At 29.3% G+C, this 27,094-nt stretch overlaps 1 protein-coding gene across 1 annotated transcript in view; it reads right to left on the minus strand.

The window, feature by feature from the left end:
- Nucleotides 1-27,094, minus strand: part of GluRIB (Glutamate receptor IB) — a 229,210-nt gene that overhangs the window by 179,084 nt on the left and 23,032 nt on the right. Inside the window, exons 2-3 of the mRNA XM_088275073.1 lie at nt 18,428-18,555; nt 9,797-9,926 (exon numbers count right to left, since the gene is read on the minus strand). Coding sequence (XP_088131199.1) covers nt 9,797-9,926; nt 18,428-18,555 — 258 coding nt within the window. The remainder of the gene's footprint in view (nt 1-9,796; nt 9,927-18,427; nt 18,556-27,094) is intronic.

The raw sequence follows: 27,094 nt of genomic DNA on the forward strand, positions 1-27,094 counted from the left end.
CTGTATTTCATTATAAGATGTGATTCTTCATGTTTTCAGTACACCAAAGAAGTTAAGGTCTAAATGTAGTGGGTATATTATTCACATTGATAAGCATGTTTTCGGTAACTTTGAAACTCACCAACAAAATAATTGAGAAACAGTATGCTTGTACGGGACATTTACAATACCAAAATTTTTTTTGTTGAAAATATCAGTTATCTTATTGAATTTTTGTACCATCTAGAGTAAATGAATGACTTAAAATTTTGCCATATATACTATCTAAGTATTCTCATTTAACATTAAATGACTTTAATGTTAAATGAGAATACTTAGATAGTATATATGGCAAAATTTTAATGGAAAAACAGATTAAAAACAACCAATAATGATGAGACACAACCAAATCAACTAAAAACCGAGGCCTGGTCAAGTTTAAAGTCAACGTAACTGGAAGGTATGTTTAACTAGGTCTACGGATGTAGAGGAAGCAAGGAGTGTGTTTCAAGATAGATTTGTGGCGTTCTACATTTAATCTCTGCCTATCCCGGCAGACAAACGGCGTAATAGTGGTATTAATAGTATCACTTTTAATGCCAATGACTATTTGAAGAATTTTGAAAGTGAATGCGATAAATTTCTTAGACCACTGGACGAACCAAAAACTCCATCCTCCAGGAACTCCAGGTACTATAAAAATATCCTTAATATAGTCGAGATGTATGTATTATTATTTACCATTCTTTGGATAAACTTACAAAAAAAATCCAGAGGAATGGAGACGAATTGTGCATTGAGTGCCTGATATTACAATTGCCACAAGACTCAGCGGTGAGTAAGACAACGAAAAAGCGATTTTAAATACATTATACAGTTTTAAATTTGCTTTGACAATAAACCAAATTACTATTCTTTTGAATCCAGTTTTTTATTTTATAAGTTTTTTTTTATTACGATGTTATCAGAGAATATGAAATACGAAAGTAAAAACTTTTTGATTGTTCTCAAGGTAGAGCATACGGCGGTTATTTTCAAGTAATGGGGGTAATGCGTAGTATGTGCTGATTTGTTTCCAACAAGAAAAACTTTTCCTTCAAATATATGGGCTGTAACACGATATTTCGAAAAGAGGGTTTTTTGATGTTTTAGGGATTCCAGATGCTTTAAAAATAATAAACGTAAAAATAAAACGTTTATGTAGGATATGCAGTAAACTCATGATATTATGCTCAATGATGCTACGATATCCCATTATATACATGCAATTTATTTTATTTTTTTATTGTTAAATTAACCGATGTAAATTCATAGTTACTACATTTGGGGAAAGGAGAAAAATAAAAAGACAGACAGTAGAAACTTTATTTGAAAAAAATATCGATCTTAATCAATTCAATCAATATAAAAATTTATGATGTGTGGTTTTGTGTTTTGACAGAAATGCAACCAAAAAATTATATTTTTTTATTTGAATGCGTTTGGTGGAAGTATATCATTTGAATGACCGGTTAAAATTCATTTAAACCGTGTTTTCTACTCTCCAGTTTATAAAACATTACACATAGTAAACATTCTACTATTTGCAACAGTTTTTCCATAGCTAATTGAATATGTAGACCAAAAGAAAACCTAACTGTGTCTCTCTTTTCATTATTCTACCTTTAAATAGTCAGCAGTCCTTGGGCAAAGAATAAGGGTTTCCTCTAATTAGTTTAAGTTGCCTTTGAATATTTATAGTAACGCCTCTAGGTTGTTTCTAATTGTAAATAAACTAGTTGTAAGTAAAAACTATCTCCAACTATCCACATTTAATCAATTGATCCACATACCGATTAGAAAGTACACCAGTAAAATAATATCTGCCAAGGGATAATCACTTTTTAAAATTTGAATATATTTCCTTTCCCAAAATTCTAACGTTGAAATGGGCATAATACTTAATATGTACCATCCACAAAAATAGTGTGTTCATACTGTTCATGCAGTACCTTATTTATTAAAACTCTCCATTTTATTCATCGTTTTCTTTGTCTTATACCATTTTTATAAACACTTATTCATGACTACCGGTTTCGGAAAAATCATCATCAGGTTATCAAATAAAATTATTACGGTATGAAATTTGTACAAAAATAAAATTTTGTCACAGTGATTTTTTTCACCTTGTTATTACACAAAGTGAACGATGAATCATAAGGAAAGAGTTTTTTAACCATACCACAAAGTTAACAATGTTTTTAAGATACAAAATACATTTTTGTATTGTTTAGTGGGTATTTTGCAAATCCCTCAATAAAAGCTCTCACCACTGCTGTATCGAGTTTGGATAGATATTATATTATATGATTCAATTAAAAAAAATTTATACAAAAATATAAAGTCTAAAATGTTTTGATACAAAACTTATTAATGTTAGACCTTTTTATCATATTTTTTTTGTAAATAATGGAATTCAAGGGTCCTGAGTGTAAATATTGTTTTTATTAGAAGTGAAACACACCTTAGTCAATTTAACGAGAATTGAAAGTAAAATTTCAAAAACGGCCATCATTTATTAGGCATATTTCGTTACATGAGAGAGATATAACTTAGAGAGAACAGAAAGAGAGCTTTACATTCCGATGCCACAGGGGGTGTAGTAAAAAGGAGCGACGTATATACAACGATACAAAGCGATATAATCAAATAACGTCAAAAAAACTTAGCATTCCAAAATATTTTGATTTCCACCAAATGTTGATCATTTTTTGACTCAAATATGTTTTTTTCTAAGATTATTTTATTTTGTTGTAAAGAATAATCAAAAACACCCTGTTCTTTCGCACCAAAACACTTTTGTTAAACCGGATGTGTAACGATAAGGCACCGTTCTTTTCCTCGGATACCACTTACAAACATTCTTAACGTATCTCACTTTTGCTTTTCAATCTATATCGAATAACTTCTTTTCTTTTAGATTAGTGATTAAAATATTGTATTTTATTTTCTTTACGAAATTTAAATACACGGTTTGGAAAAAGATTCAGTTAAACAGAATAAGGAAAAACGAAATTTGTTTTGAATGTGAAAGTATCATTAAGATAACTGGTGCGTATGCAATGATAAAAAAATATATCGGTGCAAATCTGATATATCGGACGTATTTTCCAGGTAACGAAAGTAAAGATTAACCCTTGGTTACTACTCAAAATAATTTTTACACGTTTACTATTCAAGGGTCTGTCTGACCCTCCCATAAAAACAATGTTGATTTTGTTTATGAATAGCAATATAGAAATAAATTACACTATTTATGAAAAAGGATATATTTATTAATGAAATGACACACAAATACTTTGTATTTAAACAGTTTGGACATAGAATTATTGAGCAAGTGATGAGCAAATGTATAAATGATGATATGTTTATTACAGTCTAATCACCGTCTCTTATTTTTCAAACTATTTAATTTGAATAAATAGTACTATTTTTTTTGTTGCTACAAAACACTTGCACAACAAATTTCAGTTCATTTGAAATACAGTAACCCGTGCTGACTTTTATTGAAACATTTTTAAATGTAACATTTTTATATGTAACATTGGTTGTAACATTACAAATGAGCGGGTGGCACTCACTCTCGTTATTCAAATGCAATCAGTTGCTATATTACCTTAACAATATACAAATATATAATCATCATATCTAGAAGAGAAGAATCTATCTTTTTTTTTAAATCTTTGGGGCCTCGTCGGCATAGGTTAGAATTATCGTACAGGGATGAAATTTTTTATCACCATAATAGAGCTCAACTATCGAAGTTTAGTTTATACTCTCATACAAAGTATAATATTTTACAAAATTAAAGTCAAATAGTAAATCCTACAAGTTTGATAAAGTAATGTACTGATATTTTGGAAAAAAAATATTTATGATTTTTATTTGAAGCACTAACTTTGTGATTTTCCATGTTTTCATTAAAATGTTACTTTGTTTTAAAATCACTGTAAATATTTATTATAACTTAATTATAATGTCAACCGGTTTCGAAGCTAACCGCTTCTTTATCAAGACTGATAAATACTTAATACAGAAGTGGTTAGCTGTCAGTTAGTTTTGAAACCGGTATGCATTATAATTAAGTTAAAATAAAATAATTTAAGTGATTTTAAAACAAAGTTACATTTTAATTTAAAAAAAAAGTATTTATGATAAACAGTCTTGAATAAATATTTTTAAATTATAATTTTCGGAAAAACTGTTCTTGATACATAGTGCTTTTTGGTAAATATTGTTTAATTTGAAAATGATTATTTATTCAACGATCAAGGGGTCATTTTTTTATGTTGAACGTGTACCTTTTAATATTACTATGCTGAGAGTTTAATTTTTTCCGTATTATCCTTTCTCTTTCACGGGCTGGAAATTCGGGTTCGCCTATCGCGCGTATTGTTCCACAATCGGATGGATCCATTAAACTTAAAAAGCGATACGAAACAAATTTCGTGCTCACTGCGGTGACAAACGAAAAAAACTAGCGAAATGGAGTTCGAAAAAAAATTCAATCAGGGGTTTGGCGCAAACCGCGGAAAGCAAAACATTGGAAATTCTCCACAGACTGAGTGAGTCGTATTATGCTTCAGTTTTCTTCAAACTAAAACAAGGATAACACTATACTCAGTGACCCGAAATTGGTGGGTATCCTAGTAAATAAATAATGTGTCGTTTACAAGGTATATATATATTTTTTTAAATATTATTTGGTACTTCCAAATACAAAATATAATTATTTTATTTGAGTGTCACAAAAAATAAATTAAGAATATATTTTTTTTTATTATTGATATATGGAACAGGGAAGTACTTAAAAGTTAACAATGAAATACAATGAAATTATATCAGTGGATCTCGTTTTACAAAAGTAAACGCAATAGTCCTGAAAAGAAAATACTCACGGAAAACTTTAAATTGAGATATCAATTTCGCTTGATAAAAAAAGACATTTATAATGATAATAAACATGGAAATATCCATCTCATGGTAAAATAATCTACAGTTAGATTACTAAGGAGGTAAATTTTTTGTATGTATTTTTGAATCAAGTATTTATTTACATTTCTATTACCTGAAGCACTTAACGGATCACCTTGCTTTCATGCAATTAACATTAGGTGGAATTTAAATGAGAAATAAAGATACACATACATACACACACACACACATATATATATATATATATATATATATATATATATATATATATATATATATATATATATATATATATATATATATAATATATTAATATATATATATATATATATATATATATATATATATATATATATATATATATATATATATATAAACATATCTATATATATATATATATATATATATATATATATATATATATATAAATATATATATATATATATATATATATATATATATATATATATATATATATATATATATATATAAATATATATATATATATATATATATATATATGTCCGCCTCCGTAGTGTAATGGTCAGCACGCTCGGCTACCGTTCTGGAGGTCCCGGGTTCGATTCCCAAGGGGGGTAAAATAAATATAAGTGATTTTTTCACTGTAATATTTATTCAATATTACCATGGACTGGTACCTGAAGCGGAGGGCCGATCACCTTTCCTTCATGTGTAAACGATCAAGATAACACTGCGTTTATATGACACAGTGCCCTATGCACCATTGGGGTGCGGATAAGGGTTTTATTATTATTATTATATATATATGTATATATATATATATATATATACACATTATTCGTATCGGTAGAGAAAACTTAATTTGAAATAATAGCAGAGAGTTAATGACCACCGAGTACAGAGCAAGCATCTCGCTTTATTAAACGGGTATCTCCTTCTTACTTGGTCTCGGGAGTGTAATATATCGCGAAGGTTTTTATCTTCTACCCTTATAGTGCATGGGATTATGGTATCTTATGGGGTAGGTACCCTCCAGGGAGATGCCCTTAAAGCCCTTCGAACATCAAAGGTCAAAATTGTATGCGGAATATCTGATCGTCGGTTTTATTTCTTTATGTAAATACCTAGATTGATTGAGGTTTTTCTCAATTTTTCGATTAAATGGTCATTTTAGGAACGTAATAATAACAATTTTTATCTCAAATATTAGTTATTCAAAATATTAAATTACATTACAAACATTCAAATTTAAGCACATTCAAATTTCATTTTCGTTTTTAGACTGTATCGATTTATTATGGTCCCCTTTATATTTCAAGTACAGAGGGAGGTAAAGAAAGCTTTTTCTAATACCTGCGCTTTTGCTAATATGTATAAAATTGCGCGTTGCGCAGATTCATACTGTGAATGCTCCGCATCCCTTGAAATTTTTGTGTACACAACGTATACCTACATATTTCTGCTATCCAAACAATTTCTGATATGTGCGAGCTATACATTGAGAGTTTGTTTAGTGTTTTAGTTTTAGATTGCTAATAATTTGGGTAGATGCTGCCGTTAGAATTAAATCCAAGTCTTTTACAAAATTAATCTTTCCTGCTCACGCTTTCAGTGTCTTAGTGATATTTTGTAGGCCTAGAAGTGCGGTTTTTAAAAACGAATCTGCATCTCAAAACGACTTTTTGAACGCTGTTCGTCCAAAATAGTTCATTTGATACAAAGGAAACAAAATATTTATGTTTATGTTTGCTTGATTCACTCGTAAATATAAAAAAAACTCTTAACACTGCCATGGAGTTTTGAATGTGTTTTTGTTATGTGTCATTTTCAGTTCTCAAGTCTAATATCTACACAATTTTCTTTTAATTAAAAACAGTCACTCCACGCTCCTTGTTACAAACATTATGTTTGTTGGTATTCATATTTAAATTAATATAAAAATTTACTGTGTACATTCCAAAACTAACGGTTCTTGAAAAAATATATGTTGTTTATGGACGTTTTTTGTATGGCACCCCACAAATTACTTTTTACCTAAAGGGACAATATATTCCATTTATTTGATTGATTTTAATTCCAAAATAGTTCCGTTTGTTTTTTATCTTCTTGTGATTATAATTATCGCTTGTAATAATGTTTTTACTACCCCCAGTACTACCCTTTTGATCTACAAGGGTCTACAGTATTTATTATGCCCTTAGCTGTATTGATTTCTACAAAATTTACCCCTAAAACGATTACAATCAGCAAAGATAGTTGTTCAGTTGGGGATGGCACTACTAGCCATTTTATCAACTATACATAATTAGAAGTATACGGTGTCTTAGAATTGTTTGATAAATTATTCAATCTATACATTTTAAATTACATTTTTTTAAATATTTAAAACATTCAATATGCATTTTTTATATCTTAACCGGTATTTATATTATTTTTCTACAACTACACTTTAAAAGCAAAAAATATTATAAATCCTAAAATGTAATATTGCCTTCAAATAATAAACTTACAACCAATTTTTTTTTTACATGCCTATGAATTTCTGTCTTCGACTAATATCGAGTAAAGTGAAGAATGAAAGCGACATAGTTAAGTGATCTAAATTTGTATTTGTTCACTGAGTAAACGCTAACGTCAAAGAATTGGAGTATGATATTAAATTGCTAACGTTTTATGGAAATAGTACTTACTTGTATGTATTTTTTATGCATGAGAAAATTTTTTTAAAAATGTAGTTGATAATAATTTAAACAGTTGACGACTAAAAAAAATAATAAAATAACAAAAATGGATGTATTTTTTTATGAAATTAAGATATTTATATAACAATTATTAGTATCATCACCAAAAGAAAATAATTCAATTATTAAATACAAAGAAATCGTTTTTTTTTAATTACGGACATCAAACTCAGATTTCATTCATTGATGTGGTAGGCACTTTATGGTAATATGTAATATCTAGGGCAGAGGACCCTACCTTGGACAGGTCCGTACCTTGGTCAATCGGCTCCCGTCGGCCATCTACGTAAATATTCGCAAATCTTTTTTAATATCAGAACGTAATAATATCCTTTAGCCATTGTATTATAGTTGTGGAGCAGAGAGGCTACAAATATTTTTGCTAAAATTAAAAAAAAATAAAAATTGTATCAAAAGTAAAATTTTCAAGCAACACTCCGTAATTTTTTTAATTTACGGTTAATAATTTGTTGTTACTTATTTGCATGCACCTGTTTACTGATTGTATTGGCGAACCTCTTCTACTCTCGAACCTTTAATAAGACCCACGTTTCTTTGCATTGAAAATCATCATATAAAATATTAAAATTTTACAAATATTTTTTTTTAAATGATTTGAAATTAATAAAATCGTATCCTAAAACATTTTTGAAATTTGTAGTACCAAGTTAAAGTTTAATATAAAAATTAAATTCAGCACTTAACCATAAAAACAAGTAAAAAAACCAAAAAGCTATTTATTTTAATTCATATCAGTATCATATACTCTGTAAAAGACAAGCCAATGATTTGAATCCTTTAAGATTTTAAACACAAATCCACAGGTACTCGTATGTCGATATAAAATGTAAATATTTTACAAACTTCAATGAAAATCAATGAATATTTATTTTACATAAAAGAAAATTTAATCAGGAGACAATCCAAAGTCTGAATACGACTTAATCGGTGAAATACATACTTTAATATTTATTCAAAATTGTATTACTTTGAAATGAGGAAAAATAAATATGGTTAGTGCATTGCAATGATTATAAGAGGAGGAAAAATACAGAAGTATTAAAATACATTTTTTTACAATAAGTTAAAAAAAAAGGTATCGTACAAATCCTTACAAATCAACTAAATTGAAAAATGGTACTTTAGTTTTAGAACAGTCATATAAATTAACCTCAATCAAATTGAAAACGTTTTAATTATTTGAGATATCCAATATTTTTAATCTTCTAACGATAGAAATTTTATCTTAAAACACAAAGTAAAATGAAATGATACTTATAATACTAATATTCTTATATTCTAAACTAATATTCTAAAAAGTAAAATGAAGTGATACTTTTATGTAAGTTAATTTGATCCTAAGTTATAAAGGAAGTGTAATGAATTCAACACTGATACTATTCGTCAAATCGATGTTAATGATTTATGTATCTCATTGCGAAAATTTCTTATATTAAGTACATATTTAAGATTTTCGGCATTACAACGAGTATTATATGTAAAAAAATCTTTAAATCCAATTGAATAGCGCATGATATACAATTCTTTCGAATTATTTTTTGTTGTTAATTATGTATACATTAATGTGTATTGTAAATACCCAAACAATTTTTTTTACACCACATATTAGGTGCAGTGGCGAGTTCAGTAGACGATCGAGAGCGTAATTGGGATCGTGGGTTATATTCCTGTCCGTTGCAAAAACAAATTTAAAAAATACATATTTACACTTTATCCGGGTGTTTAAAGTTTTTTCATATTTGCTTGCCCTGTTTTAACTATCTTATTATTAAAAAAGTCCTAAAAAAAAGTTATTTGCGTTATAATAAAACTCTTATTGTGATAAGTGTGCAGAGTAAACAGAAAATATAATATATTATTTATTTTAATTAAACTAATACCAGTAACAAAGCGGTATTGCTTTACTGGGATTTTAAAATGGAGAAGATTCAAAAATATAATTCCTTCCATTTAAATATTCGTAATGTTTCACCGTCAGTATATTTATTCTAGTCTGGGTAGGAATGTGAAATTCGAGAAAGAGAGCAAGTCAAAATAATTTTCCAATTAAAATTCACTTCGAGTGATGAAATAAAGGCAATTCAGTTGAATTAACTTACCATCATGAGAATCATACATGTAGATGATTTTACGCCATCCGTAGTAGCGGACTGTGTCAATAATCGCTTGGTGATATTCGGGCCTCATGCTTATGGCGTAGTCCAGGAACCCGGAGGAAGGAGCCAGTACCTAAAAACAGACAGGATGTGTACTTTTCACTTGATGGCCAAAATTACAAAATTCAAATATTATTCTCGATTGCGCTAGCTTAAATATTTTCGATATGCTAATACAACGTTTATTAAATCGCCCTTGAATAAGGGATTTGAAAGGACCTTTCAAATAAAGTATTTTAAAGCATTCTCGAATATTTGACAAGGCCAATAAGGGACGTGATGACACAATTTGAGACTTTCGGTTTATCATATTCATAAGTTCAAAGAAGACCATATATATGCAAAATATTTTTGAATGCCTAACTTGCCAAACAGGAACTTTAGAGGCATTAATGTTGGCCTTTTAATCGCCTACAACAATGGAATATTAAAATATATATTCGAATAAGGTTGTTTAACAAAATATAACATTCTAAATTGGCACGCGGTGGTTTACAATAAAAAAACCTCATCTCTTTTTCAGGTTCTCTCGGCTTTTGGCGGTCATGAAAATATAAATGAAGCTTTCGCATGTTTGACGAATCCCATTTACCTAGAAAACCCTCGGCCTTTTTGCTGCTTTTATTATCCTTTTGGGTGTACTAGATACATTCTCACATTTAAAAATAATACCTCAGAGCAACTCGAGATCTTTGGAATAACACTACTTAATACACAATTTAATAAGCTATAAAAATGAAATATAAAATTTTTTGAGGTACATTTGAATTAACAGTTGATTTTCACGTGGTAAATATTTTTTTTTAGTATCCTTGATACTAAGATGAAGTTATCTAGATGACCAAAACTAGTAGAATTGTAGTTTGAAAAAAAAAACATTTTCACCTTTCAACGAATTGCTTTCAAAATAATCTTTTTATGTTTTTCTTGAAATTCGTTTATAGCTTATCTCTAGTATTGAAAGAAAAGGGAGTATCCGAGGCATATTTTTTTTTTTAAAAATGGTTAAAAGTTTTAAAAGAGAGGAAGCTGTTGGCTGATGTTGGCTTTAAAAATTTGTTTAAAAGTTTTGTTTAATTTTTTTTTATTTTATATGAACAACGGTTTAGATTATGATATTATTTGTCAATATTTCATAAAATCTCTTGTTACACGTGCTTTGATACATTACGTATCATTATGCAATACCATTCTAAGGTCTTGTATAAATTTAATTATTCTGCCTTTGGGTAGTTGAAGTATGAAGAGGGGTTAGGAATATTTTACTTTAAAAAAAATGATCCAACCTCCCCTTGTTGTCTTTGTTTCTTCTGAAAAAAACGGTACAGTTTCTACCCTCTCTCAGTATTATAACAAGAGCACAACTATTAAATTAAGACAAAATTTCACTTGCGGTATTTGATTACGATGAAAAATTCGTTGAAATACGTGTCTTAAAAGATTTTAATAAATGGTGATATTTACCAAGTAAAGTTTAAATTTAAAATCGATGGACTTTATAAGAAATAAGGTTTATACTTAATTTGAATTTATTTAAATGTAATTTACCATTATTCATTTTTAATCACATATTTGATTCCCAGGGGAGTGAAAATAGGATTGATCGGTGATGAATTAATCAGTCAAGAATCGTACGATTGATCACCTTGCTTTCATGTTATTGACAATTAAGGTACGAACGCTCGATACAATTTGTGGTATTGGGTAAAGATAAGGGTAAAAAGAACAAAAATATGTAAGTTATGTTTTTAAAAATTCTTTGATTTTTGTTCTGAAGGGTCTTTATTTGGAATTTCGGCAGACAATACACAAAAGGAACTTACATTAAAGATGACTTTTAAAGCAGCCATTCCTGACATCAGGTAAGGGAAATGGTTAAAAAAATATTTCCACAGAAAAAAGAGAAAAACAAAACCAAATTCGATGCCTTGAGTCACGATCAAGAAGGTTATTAAAGAATAAAAGCTTTACAACAGGGTTTTCGAGTGGCACCCCAACAGCGTTAAAGTGAACCTCTACGATGACGTAGCACTTTTCTTTTTTAAGAGTCTCTTTAAAAAGAGTCAAATTTCAATTAATTTATTGCACATACGTAACTGTAAACACAATAGTTCCGTGTTCCTGTTGGGCTTTGTTTTTAACTATTTAAGTTCTCCCTGAACAAATATATTCCATTGACAAAAAAATCTTTAAAATATGTTTTACCGTGAAATAATCGTCATGCCAAATTTTCTTCCGTATTCTTCTTCTTCTATTATAAACCCTATTTGCCTCATAAATTTCTAAAACTATCCTTTCTTCACTCATTCGAATTTTTATTTTCTTAATTTTATCGATAATGCTTATGTCAGCCTTGCATTCTTTCCTTATTTTACGATTCGAACATCTATCATACATATAACGTTTTGAAACACATTCGTCTCTGAGAACGCATTTTAACTGCATTCAGTCTGCTTTCATTCTTCATTTGCAACTGCATGCTTTAATATAAAACATTATATAAATAATACAAAATAATATGTTAGTTTTACAGCATTTTGAGAGTGTCCAAATAGTTGTTAACAAATCTAGATTATCACCAATTGAAAGTTTTTTTTGACTTCCGTATTCGTCTTCATCTATATTGTGATGTCAAGAATAATGGAAAAAAATCACTCCTAGTTGGAGATAATCCAGATTTGTGAACAAGTATTTCTACACACTCAAGACGTTCTAAATAAATTAACTGGTCAATTTATAATGTTAAATAAATAATAAAAAAAATGCTATTTTGTAGCGTTTCCCGAGTATTTAAATATAATCCAGGGTTCTGACATCACATATAAATGAAAGAGTTTCTGCTTTATAAAAGCTTTCCTCTTTCCACATCAGTTGTCTTTAGTGAAGTCGAGCACTGTGACTTTGATCAATATATCTAGACTTTCGACTTTGATCAATATATCTAGACATTTTCAAGAATTAGGATAATGTGGTTGTAAATCGTGGGTAGCGTTGGTAAATGTAACGAGTGTGTGATCACTCAAACCAGCCTATAACGGTCGTAAGCACTGTAAATGCCCAGACTTCCATATTTTTCTCCAACAATGCTTGGATGTCAAAAAATAATGTGAAAAATAACTCCTATAATTGGCTATAATCCAGATTTGGACATAATAAAAATGTTGTAAGGTTTTTTTTTATAATTTGTAAAATACACAAATAATTTTTCTTTACCTTTGTTGAGATGTCTAAAAATGATGTTAGTTTTATTTATGAAAAACGGTTTTATATTTGATGAGATATTTATTATATGTCCATATTGTTGATATTCCCTTTTCAATAACAAACAATAACGCTCGTTTCCCCTCTTAGGGATGACTTTTTACTGGTGGATGGAAGTAATTCCATTCGGTGAAAAGATTCAATAAATCATAAGCGGATCAGGGCTGCAAAAAGTGAACTTTCTTCTCTTGCAAGATGGTCCTAATGACCGCTATATTATTTTTTCCTACTTGGAAACGCGACCATTATTTATACAGCCAGGGTCATGTTCTTTTTTTGAAAGCTGGACTTTGACAAAGCACTGAGAAAATTGTAAAACAGGGTGTTCATTAGGAAATTGATTTAGTATTAAACTTTTTTTCAACTTTAAAAAATAAACTTATTCTTATTATGTGGTTATCTTAGCTAAAGAATGCGGAAATCAGAACATTTGCAGGGTAACGACGTGTCATCGACCGGCTTAAGCAATCACTTTATACACGTGTAACACTATTCATTCTACGCATGATTGACAACCACACTACTCAAATTTAAGAAAAAATACTAGTTGCTTAATTCATGCTTCTATTGAAAAATATTAAGCATGCTACTTCTTTGGCACGTTCTGTTGTTGAATTTAAAAATTATTTTATTAATCAGCAAACTCCTGCATGAAATGTATGCAAGATTCTTCCCAAATAATTCTATATACTAGGAGACGCCTAAAATATAATTTTAAATTTTAACTTAACTTATATTTCGACCAGTTATTTATTCATCATATTTTGGGTGAGTCCAAATATTTGTTCACAAACTCTGGGTTTGTCTGCATTAGTAGTTGTTTTTGTTGTTATCTTAATATTTGTAGGAAAAAAATAATATTTTTTCTTCATGTTTCTATATCAATATAAATAAATCCTAATAAGGGACCAACTTAGAATTGGTAGGTAAAAGATTTGGTAAAGTCAAGTATTCGTTGATATGATTATTCAAGCTTTTATCATTTATTGATTGACATCAAAACAGACAAGTAAATTTAAATAAAGTTATTGATCATCATAAAATGCGCGTTGTTTCGCTTTACTTAAGGTAACCAATTTAACTAAAAATCAACGAAACCTCTATTTAAATTAATTTTACGCTATTTAAATTGGAGATAATCCAGATTTGTGAACAAGTATTAGGATACACACAAAATGTTGTAATTTTACGCTGATTAAAATTGAAACGTCAATCAATGTAAATATCAAATTTCTACTTACATTATCCATTTTTTTAACACTGTAAAAATGTGTTCAGTTATTTATATATTATTATGTAAACATTTTTAAACATTTTTTTGTATTTGATCTAACTAAAACGATGATTTTCATTTATCTCTATTTTTGTATAAATACTTACAAAATTATCGAGAATATTATTTTAACATTTTGTATAAAAGAGGAAAGCTCGGATTTTAGCCACCCTGTTGATTTTCTTTTGGCATAAAGGAACAGTGGTCAGCTGAAGACAAAATAGCTAATTGACCCTAACACTGATGAAACGCTTTCACTACATCTAAATCAAATTTATCACTTGGTAGAATCCGTCCAAGATTTACTACTTTGCCGACCGCGTTAAATTTAGGAAAAAATGTCCTTTCTCTTTTTTGCTTCAAAATTTTACGTTTACTTAAATGGAATGCTGAATGAATATATATGATGTATTGAAAAAAACTCTACGAACTTTTTTTTTTTAAAATTCGTTAATTTAATTTTTATCTTCTTAAAGTACCTACATACACTTTAACGTGATCTTATTCTATTATCCATAGTTGTAATGGTTTTAAAAAATATGTATAACAATATTTATGGTTTAATTAATTGTTCATAAAATTTTTGATATCTCAAAAAAGATAAAGAAGAAAATGGAAGTTTAGGCTTTTGCAGGGTTTACGACCGTCATAGGTTGGCTTAAGTGATTACTTTACACACGTGTAACATTCACCGATTCTACCCATGATTGACAACCACATTATTCATATTCATGGAATTTTTGATATATTGACCAAACTCGGGACACAGTGCTTGACTTCAATAGAACTTCGCTAGAGACATCTACGATGAGATAAGTAATAATTCACATTCTTGAAAAAAAGCAAGAAAATGTTATTTGTATTTTTTTATTTAAACTTATAATGTAACCGGTTAATTCATTTACAATATCTTGAGTGCATCCAAATACTTGTATTTGGATACACTCAAAATGTTACCAAATTTTTGTTATGTAGTGGAGTTTTTAATCGTTCAAAAGGATTTAAATCCGCGTCCAGAAATAATAAAGGCATTTATATAAGAATTGTATTTATTTCTTATTTATTCATTTTGACTAATTGTATATAAAAATATATGTTAAACTTAGTACTTTAAGTATGTAGGATTCAATTTCGAATATTTTACAATCTTCGAAATTGTTTACTTGGGTTTCAAGTCCCTAGTCTGTTCACAAACTATCACATTAAGGTCAAATTAGCTTTGGGAGTCATTTTTAATATGTAAATTGCCTTATCGTTGGAAAACTGTAAACATAAACCTGATAAACCGTTAAACATACAAGCAACCCTAATTACAGAGTCACCTTTAAAACTCATTGTGATCGAATGGTAAATTTCGGATCGTCAACATGAAATTAGCAACCGTATTTGTTATTTCATAGAGGAACCCTTATCATTCTTAGATAAAAGGTCTAAACAATTTTATTGTTAAAGATATATTTTAATCTTGCAATATACAGTTCTCGGTTATACCCCTTACTGACGGAATTCTGTATAAGTCGATTTGAAGAGTATAATTGAAAACGTTAAAAAAGAATCATTAGTCATTAGTACATATATTAAATCCGTGTAATATCTTGAAAAATATAATTTCTCGTGAAATATTATCAAGGTTTTGTTCCTTTAACTAAAAAAATATGAAAATATAAAAATTAAATAAAACTGACATTTTTTTATAAAATCATTATGTATCTTATTACTTACTAAAATTTTTCACTAGTTTTAAAGCAAGGAAACTGTTTACTTCTAAACCTGTTAAATGTCATTATAATAAAAATAATATATCTAATTAAAGCACCAATGAATGACACAGTAAATATTGATTGAAATGAATTTTTTTCTTCGCAATTTTTGTTGTTGTATTTTTTTTAAAGTAACTTCCTTTCTCTCTCTTAGCCTCTTAAATTCAATCTATCTTATTATTTTTAAAGAACTTTCGCTTCCATCATGTGAATGGAGCTACACGTGCCCTTTTTTCAGAAATATTTTGTGTATAAATTTGAATATTCCACAAATAATGAATCCAATATTCGTATTCTTTTATATATTTGGACACATTGATTATTTTATTTACTTGGTCCAAATTTATTCAATTTCCTATATATGGTCGCTTTAGGCTCCTTATTTGTGTTTACTTTATGAATTGTCAAATAATAATTTAAATGTATTGTGAACATTCTCAGACTATATTCAGATAAAATAAATAAAAATCTAATAAAATAAAAATCAAATAGGAAGTTAACAAAGTGTTTACTGTCAAGGAAATGTTTATCTTAAAGTAATTTGTTTGAAATCCCATGAAAATAATTTGTAATATCGTTCATCATAACAAAAAGAAAACAATCAAGTAAAAAATAGTTTTCTTTTTCCTTGATTGATTTCGATATTAAGAACATAATTTATCAAAATATTACTCATTACGCTACAGAATAAAATTATTTTTTAATTTAATAATTTACATATTACTATCATTAACCGTCCCTGCATTGCTATGGCTCTGTCTAGATTGATGAAAAATGAAGAAAAAAGAAAGCACTGATTTCAAATATTTAAATTATTTCACAATGCTTGCAAATAAACAATGTATTATAAAATTTGCTGATTATCATCTTAAAATTGTGTTTAATAAAAATAAAAGATATATTTTTACTTTAAATGTATTTAAATATTATTTTTTTGTAAATAACATTTTTTTCTAGTTGTTAGATTAACAGTATCAAACAACGTTACAAAATTATAAAAAAGTAAAAAAACAAAACTAAGGTTTTGTTTTTAAACTAAGGTAATTGTAAAATTATAAATTATATTCAATTGACAAAATATTTTTTTACAAACAAAAAGTTAAATTTAAAACGCTACGTTAGCAACGAAATCTGACGTATAATTATTTTCATAAGAAAAACGGAAACATCATACATAAACTTGTATAACAGTATCTTTATCTGTTGAAACTGTTGTAATTTATCTTCCAGCGCATACATAATGAATATTCCCAAAGCTCATACTAATCTGTTATATGCCTTGGTGATGTGCCAGAATCGTAAGAAAAACGGAAACATCATACATAAACTTGTATAACAGTATCTTTATCTGTTGAAACTGTTGTAATTTATCTTCCAGCGCATACATAATGAATATTCCCAAAGCTCATACTAATCTGTTATATGCCTTGGTGATGTGCCAGAATCGTAAGAAAAACGGAAACATCATACATAAACTTGTATAACAGTATCTTTATCTGTTGAAACTGTTGTAATTTATCTTCCAGCGCATACATAATGAATATTCCCAAAGCTCATACTAATCTGTTATATGCCTTGGTGATGTGCCAGAATCGTAAGAAAAACGGAAACATCATACATAAACTTGTATAACAGTATCTTTATCTGTTGAAACTGTTGTAATTTATCTTCCAGCGCATACATAATGAATATTCCCAAAGCTCATACTAATCTGTTATATGCCTTGGTGATGTGCCAGAATCGTAAGAAATTCTCAATTGTATAAGTTTAGTACATTATAAATGTGTTAAATGCATTCATGTTAGTATAAAAACTCAAACAACATTAAAATTAGTTTGTGTTTTTAAACGTGCCAATTTTTAATGTCAGATTTAAGTTTTTTCTGTCATTCTTTTGGTGAAACTGCACTCAATTTAATATTCAAATAACTAAATATCTTCTTCCAACTTGATTAATTTTTATTATTCTTATTGTACCAATCGACGCTGATGTGTGGCAATTATGGCAATTTTAACTTTGTCTGCAGCAGCTCTCTGTGTTACAGTGAAACCGATTTATCAAGATTTTAACCCAGGATATATGTTTTCATCCTTTGTAATATAATACGCTTTACTTCGTATTTTTCTCCCCTCATATATAACCAAAGTACTCTTCCTTATTGTTAGACATATAACTTCTTTCTCTTTTCCCATGCGTCTCAAAACTTTTTCGTTTCAAACTCGCTCTCATATGTAGTAAAAATACTATTAATAAAAAAATAATACATTATTTCTTAATTACCTTTTCTGGAAACCATGGAGTAACAAATGGCATCTGGAAGGTATTACTATAAGAATGAAGCGTATCAAAGGAGTCCGGAGATACAGCGCCCAGCATGGCAAACACTCCTCTAGAGAACTGATTGCAAACTGAAAAACAAAAATAAAAGTATTAATGAAATACAAGTATTAAAGTATTTCTAGCTGAACAACTTTCTAGGAAAGCAAAATTTTTTTTTTTTGGGGTAAACTCAACCCATACATGGTACGTAAGGCACCATTGTTTTCAGAAAGGATACTTTTACATTTGAAGTCGATATAAAACGTTTTCCAAAAGAATAATTAAAAAATAATTTCATCCCTTAAAAATTTCTTTTGGTGAATTAAAACGATTAAACCCAAAAAGTAACTCAAAAATTATATTGTAAACAATGACTCTTTAAAGTCCATACAAGGACTGGTTATGTATAAATGAATGATTAAAAAAATAGGGATCAATAAAAAATAAATGCGATTTAAAAATATGTTTTGTTCAGTTATCGGAAAAACGAATCAAACCACGTTCATCAATCTGGCGACGAAGACTATTATTTTTCCACGATGGAAATAATGCCGTGAAAATCCCTGGGCATACATTTTTATGATAAAAAGTTTAACGAGTAGGATACGCCATTTCAAGAGAAAACACGTGGTCTGTAGGCGAAATGTTTGTTAGGGTTGAAACCCAAATTCGCTTGTAAACACACATTTAACTGAAAAATAATAGAGAGAAAGCCTTTTATCTGTGTAAAAAAATGTGCAAGAGAAAATCAAAACGTATTTTTAAATGTAAATGTATTTTTTCATGGAGGATTTGCTTAAGTATTTTAATGGAAATATAAGAAAAATCTATTTTTCTGCTGAACAGAACTAATTAATTTCAACCGAAAAACATGAATTGTATGAACACCAAATTTTAAATTTTGAGCTATAAATGATACTAGTCACTTATAATATATTTATTAAAATGTATTTAACGTTGATTCAGATGCTTAAATGTTATAAAATTTAACTTATTCTTCATTTTGAAAATCTTTCCGCTCTTAAATGGTCTGTGGTCTATACAGCACTGCACGGGATCGATATCTATGTAAGTTTTAACAATTAATAACCGTTTTTCATAAATAAGTTAAATATAAACACCTAAGCTATTATAAACATTTAAACATGGTAATACTTGTGTACAAGGACTACTTATCCTTTAATTTCAAACTCCTTTATAAGGTTGAAGTTTCAACTAGTATCATCTGTCGGTTTTGGATGTTTGGAATATACTGCTTCTCAGATATAAGCTGGCCAAAGCATCAGAAGCTTAAATAATTAAATAAATTGACGAAAACATTAAAAAACTTATTCAAAATAAATTGTTAAATAATGGAAAATTATTTGTTAGCTTTTGACATGAAACAAATAATTTATAATGACTCGAAATAATTACTGCCTAATTCAGAATGGCCACATATAAAACTTTAATCGGAAACAAAAATCTTTTAATGAATATTAAAAATTAAATACTCGTATTCAAACACTAATTGGGTTGTATTTTGTACGACTAGTTTCGAAAACTACATATGTTTTCATCGACTGGCGATCACAAAGACTAACGAGCGAAAAACCATTCAGGTATTGGTGGAAGTGGGTGGGGTTTTACCTAGAGGAAAGAGGAATAAGGAGTGGGACTTGGTTAATGGAAACAAAGACAATAATGCTGAGAATTTTTTTTAACATTTTATTACTTTACGTTTAAACAGTATTTGAAATTCAATGTATTTCTACATTTTCCAAATTGTTCATGACTTTCTCTTTTGTGACTAACTGTAATAATTTGCGTGTGTGTGAGTCAAATCTTTAGATGCATTCTTATGCAATTTCTCTACAATATGTGTACATAAGAATGCAATTAAATTCTATAGCCATTCAGTGCGCATTAAGAAGATTTATTTTTCCTCCTATTTGAATCATTTTGCTGTATTACCACATCTTTTTTTCTTCTTGTTTTAATTGCCCTGTTGAATTCTGGCACTCGCATGAATTTAAAGTAAACGTATTCATTTTGTTTAGTGGGATTTCTTTTTAATGCGTTATTACAAAACCAAATAATAAAATTTAAACACTTGCAAGTCAAAGTACAAAAAGACAGAAACCATATAAAAAGTATGTGCGGTTTTTTGCCACTAAACGATGTTGATGCCCATATATCAGGCCAAACTCACCATTTTAGGGAACATTTTAGTCACATTGAAAAAAAATATTTCCAATTTGTTGCAAAACTTGCCAAAATTTTTGTGAAGTGTATGGTGAGAATGTTTTGAGTAAAAGTAGGACCCAGGAGTTATTTGCTTGATCTCGTTCCTGAAATTTCGATGTCAAAGATGCATCTCCCTCTGGTCGGCTATTCATAGAAAAAGTCGATAAAAAAAATCTGGTGGAGCAAGACTGACATGCAGCTATGAAAAAATAGCGGAGATACTAAACATCAACCACATGAAAGTGAACACATTGAAATCATTTTAAAAGAACAAGTTACAAAAATAAGGGCAATGTTTGGGTGCTACACGAATTAACGCAAAGAAATTTCACTAGCCGAATTACCACAACAAAGTCGAACAATTTTTTAAACAAATCATTAAAGACCATAACAAAGTGGGTGAAATACGAGAATATCAAATGCATGTGATCCTAGTCAAACATGGTCATTATCGACAAACAATGTTATGTTGAGTGTTTGGTGGGATTGGAAGGAAGCTGTCCATTATGAGTTGTTGTAACCTAACCATCGTAGCGAAACCATCAATGCAATCATGTACTGTGCACAACTTGACCGTTTGAACGAAGTAATCCAGAAAGAACGACCAGATTTGGCCAACAGAATGGGAGTTGTGTTCCATCATGACAATGCCCGGCCACACACAGCTTTGATGACTCTAAACTAATTGATGGTACTTGGTTGGAAAGTTTTGATGCATCCACCATTTAGTCCGGATCTTGCGCTGTCTGATTACTATTTGTTTCTGTAAAAATCTCTTGATGGTAAAAAATTGTTCGACCGAAGAGCCGCTGAAAATCACTTGGCCAAGTTTTTTGATGATAAACCACAGACGCTCTATTCTGATTATAAAGTTACCCAAAAAATGGCAAACGGTCACAAATAATAGTGGTCAATACATATTTGGTTAAACTAATTTGATTTTCAAAAAATATTTTTTTTTGTTCAAAGATGTACCATAAAACCGCACAGGCTTTTTATATGACCCAATATATATATATATATATATATATATATATATAAAAAATATTTATACATATATGTATATATATATATATATATATATATATATATATATATATATATATGTATATTTTATATATATATATATATATATATATATATATATATATATATATATATATATATATATATATGTATATATATATATATAACTATATATATATATATTTATATGTATGTATATATATTTATATATATATATATATATATATATATATATATATATATATATATATATATATATATATATATATATATATATATATATATATATATATATATATATATATATATTAAGATAAACTGAAGACACTTAACTTAGGCGAATGAAATTAAAAAACTATTTGGAAATTTTTATGGCAACATATTGTTTTGTATTGGTTTTATTTTTATGTGAGTCAAAACAGCAGTTACTTTACTTTTGTAACCGTTTTGTTTTAACTATCAAGCTTGTCGCTTTTGAATGAAATAGCCGAAATGAAAACGACAAGCCTTAAATATAATATTACCACATACAACATTTATTTTTAGCGATTCTCATTTGAAACGAGTTAAGTTTGAAAGTTCAGATGTCACCATTTCCATTTGTTCCAGATGTGGTACAAATGGATTTAAACTTTTTTTTTCTTTTCTCTATAGTTATTTTTTATATTTTCTACAAGACGATAAAACCTTTTTAAAGAAGAAGCAAAATAGAAGGGTAAGTACTGATGTAAAACAATCATTTTATTAAATAAATAAAACGAAAACTTTTTTGTTTACCACATTTATTTTTGTTTGTATTATTCCAACTAGTTTCGACAAAAACATTTTCTTCTTTATGAGTAGATAGGTACATGCAATGGATAATGTTTTCATTCATCCCTGAAAAAAACAAGATGGAACCGATTAGAATAACATTTCTTAATGTTAAAGTGGTTAAAAGTAGTATTTGTACTTAGTAAATTTAATGGAACACACCACAAAATATTTGAAAAAATTGTCATTATTTTTAAATACAGTAATAAAATAATGTAAAATTAGTGGTTAAATACCACACTATAGTTGTTGAGTTTATTTGTCTTCACATTATTAAAAGAAACATTTACAACACACAGTATAAGTAATGGTAGTAAAACTAAATAAAAAATTAATCCGGTGAAATGATTCATAATATTACAAGAGTTTTTTTGAAAAAATAATGATAAAATTCACATAAATTATTCCACGGCGGAAACCAATTTTTGTAGGCTTGGGTCGCCTATGCCCGGTTGTTAGGTTTTATGCCTACTTTAGGAAAGATATCGAACTCTGAAACTTTTTAATTAAAGTTCTTTTGGCAATGTTCAATCGTATTTCGACTCTGTGGTTCTCTTCAACTTAAATACCCTAGCTCTTGATCCGGAAAAATCTCCGCGAAGGAATAATAAAGGTGCCAGGCTATATGACAATTTATCCAACTTAAGGATAATTTAGAGATAAATTGGGACTGAGCGGCTGCTTTCTGTAATAGAGATTGATGATTGATTTACTAATGGAACATTTTAGATAATCGCCGCAATTACTCATCATTTTGAGAAGTTTTAATTTATAAAATTGAATGTCTATTTAAAATTCAAAATTTTATTACTCAAACCCTTTTATTCACACCCAATGGTGTAACGAGCACTTCATCGTACTGACGCAGTATTATTTTGATCGTTAATCGCATGAACATAAAATTGGTCTTGCGCTGCTAGTACCAATCTAAGGTGATATTAAAATATATTATTTGACTACTAAAATCATCTTTATTTACTTTGGACCCCTTGGAAATCACACCAGAGACTTGCAGTACAGCTAAATGGCATCAATTTACTACGGAGGCAGACATAATAATAATAACATTTTTACTTTTACCTATCAGCGGAAGCTAAACTGGCAGTGCATAACGGAGTCCTGGTTCTAACTCTAATGTATGGAAGTAAAATATGGAGTTGGCAAAATAAGGATGAAAGTGGACTGAATGCAGTCGAAATGTGATCTCTTAGAAGAATGTGCGAGAAAACGATGAATGATAGATGAATAGTGTAATAAGGAAGGAATGCAATGCTGAGATAAGCATTATCGATAAAATTAAGAAAAGCGTGTTGAGATGGTTTGGACATGTAGAACGAATGAGTGAGGAAAGAACGGTAAAACAAATTTATGAGGCGAACGTAATTGGAAAAAAGAGCAGAGCAAGGCCGAGAAAAACATGGCACGATAAGGTATGCCAAATACTTGAAAGTGGTCAGGTTAGGAGTCGTAATAATCGCCGGGTATGTATGAGGAGATGCATGAACGTGGAAGAGACGAAGAATGTTTGCAAAGACAGAGTGGTGTGGTGTTCTATTCTCTCTGCCTGATGGTTGGTTAGTTTTTTTTTTTTACTTTTAGTTGCGTAAACGGTAGTTGCAACAAAACCGAAGTATTTTAAAGTTAAATAAAAATAACAAAATAGCAACAACAGAGAGAATATCATAAAAAATAAAAGTGAAAATTCTGAGATGATGTGAGAAGACTAAATCACCGGCCGCATGTCTCAAAAAATAATTTATGCGAATAAAAGCTGCTTACCATTAAGAAAAATTATGATTTAATTTCCAAACATTAATTTAAATTTTATTCAAACACGTGAATTTAAGCAAATTCAAATATTTATAAAAAGTGCACATATATGTATGTACAATATATATCACATTAAAACTGGTTCAAACCTACAGACTGTATTTAAATTCTAATCCTTAAAAAATACAAGTTGATTTTTAAAAAAATATTCTTTTTTTTTTTTAATTAAAATGGTAACAAACAACTTTTCCAAAAAAGCGTAAAGTATTGTTTTTTTAACTAGTAAATTCAAAATAATATATTTTTTTAAATTTACATTCGGTCATAGTTGCGTGATGTACGAGTTAGTATGGTTGGATGTAAGATTGTGGCAAAGGATGTAAAGAAGCGAAGCATGGTATTCACAAAAAAAGGATAAAAGTTTCCGAAATGAAGTCTCTAAGACGTAATTAATTAATTAAACCATATCCGCTCCCTAGGTGGAGAATATGGAGTCCACAAACTGTCTCCAGGCTTTTCTGACGGCTGCATCCTCCCAAGTCAGATCCGCGTCCCGAAGTTCTGACGAGAACTGCCGACGAATTGTCAGCAGTTGTTGTCCTGGGCCTGATGCCTTGTAAAAGAGGCAAGCTTGATTAAGGCTCTCAGGAGGCTTGCGGAGTACATGGCCAAGCCAACTGAATCGTCTTTTCTTGACGATAGTTGTGACCAAGATTTGCTGCGTCCTACGCCTCATCTCTTCATTCCTCACAAAGTCAAACCACCGCACGCATAAAATTCTCCGCAGACACCTATTCTCGAAGCTCAGTACACGGCTGCTCTGGGCCCTTGTAAGGTGCCATGTTTCACAGCCGTATAACTCTAAGACGTATGTGTGGTTAAAAAGATGTGTGAAAGATATTCAAACGGTGAAATACCGAAAGTATGTTAGTGAGATAAGGTAGGTAAAGAAATAAATAAATAAGATTTACGTGTAAATATGGATGGAAGTAGAAGCCTGGAAAGACCCAAGAAGACATGGTATGCAGAAGTGGTCCAAATCCTTGAATGTGGACATATCAGAAGTTGAAACAGTATATTATGGACGTGGAAGAAAAAAATCATGCTGCAATGATGGAAGAGTGTGGAAGAAAAGATTGATTCTGCCTACCCCTATGGACAACTGCGTAGTAGTTATTTTTACATAAATAAAATGCTTTAATTTCAGGCATGGTTAATCGAACATAAAACCAAATTAATTAAATAATTATAATGATTTAAAGAATAATTAAAGTTTATTTAATTATTTATCAATTTCGTATGAATTATTTATTCTATTCACTTTCAAAGAAACTCCAGAATATCTCAAGCATATTGTAAATTTTATCCCCGTTATGTAAAACAACAATATTTTGTATCAGCCGGAGAGGCGCTTTTTCACGACATAATTTATTGAATGCTAACGAATGTCCCCTTTCTGTATATATTATTTGTCCTTCCTCGAATCCATAAATTTCAAATGAATTTTCGTTTTGTAGTAAAATTTTAATGAATTCATAAATCATGTGTCGTATTATAATTTGTGGACATGGATATATTTGGGCCAAACTTCCCCCCGAGTATGATTACAATTTTATTAATTATTTTCCAATGAAAACTTTGTATGTTCTTTATATTGCATTACATCGCGCTTTTTGGATTAATTTTCAAATGACGGCACTTGTTGCGGATTTTAATATACACACACACACACATGAGATATTCAACACGAAATGTTTACCATTTAGTAAAAAACACATTTATGAATACATAAAAACACATTACTAAATATTTATTTATCTCATTTCTTATATAAAGTAATTAAATATAAAAATTGCTTAACATTTTGACATCATCCTCTTGTTCTTTATTATATTCTGGATACTTTATTTTCGCTTTTAAAATATTCGAAATGGACATTGTTAATTAATTATATCAACCATTTTAGAAGCAAAGTTATTAAGGACATAAATTGGTCTATTTTAGGTTTAAAGAAATTGTTGATGCGAAATAGAGCAATGATTGTCAGGATCATCCATGATGGTAGTTTTTAGTACTATTCGTTTATTTAGCAAATAGGAAATTAGTAGTGCGAATTTGAGTCTCATAGAACTGATTCGAGTATCGATTTGCACGTAAACGAATTAGCGTAAAACCCGGACTGTCGCGTTGGTGAAGGAGCCAATTTTTCAAACGGGCTAATTTAGAGTAAACGACGATTCTACATGACTTCCGCACCAGGGGATGATGGGGAGGGTCATAACATCCGCCGGAGTTTATTTCCATCACGTACTGGGGTGTTCATTTATCCGTAGGAAGCCCCCTATCTACTGTCGGCAGTCACCCCTGCGCTCTCGAAGAAAGCTACCAAAGCCCCTTAAACTTCGGTAGTGAAAGGTAGCTATCAAATTACCCGTTGTCAATGTTGTGCCTAATGTTATTATACTAAATGTACTACACTTACGTAAGCTCTTCTGTTAATTGTAGGCTGTTCGCCATAAGGCGAAGCTACATGCTAGTTAGTGCGAGTGGGTGTGAGTGATCCTGCTGTTAAGGCTTTTATCATCGGAACCGGTAAACGGACAACTGAATTGAATTAACTTAGTGACAAAAGCTTTTATCAGCAAATTATAACTTGATCATTTAACGTTCCTTGGGATCAGTGTTCCTTAAGATTGTTAGACTTTAAGATTGTGAAAAAATAATAGCGTGGTTTTTTACTTTATGACCTATTATGACATTAAAAACATTAACTTAAATACAAATAATTTTTTT

Source organism: Brachycentrus maculatus, unplaced genomic scaffold (assembly GCF_059751285.1).
Source record: "Brachycentrus maculatus isolate JH-2025_06_01 unplaced genomic scaffold, ASM5975128v1 h1tg000781l, whole genome shotgun sequence".
Classification (NCBI taxonomy): domain Eukaryota; kingdom Metazoa; phylum Arthropoda; class Insecta; order Trichoptera; family Brachycentridae; genus Brachycentrus; species Brachycentrus maculatus.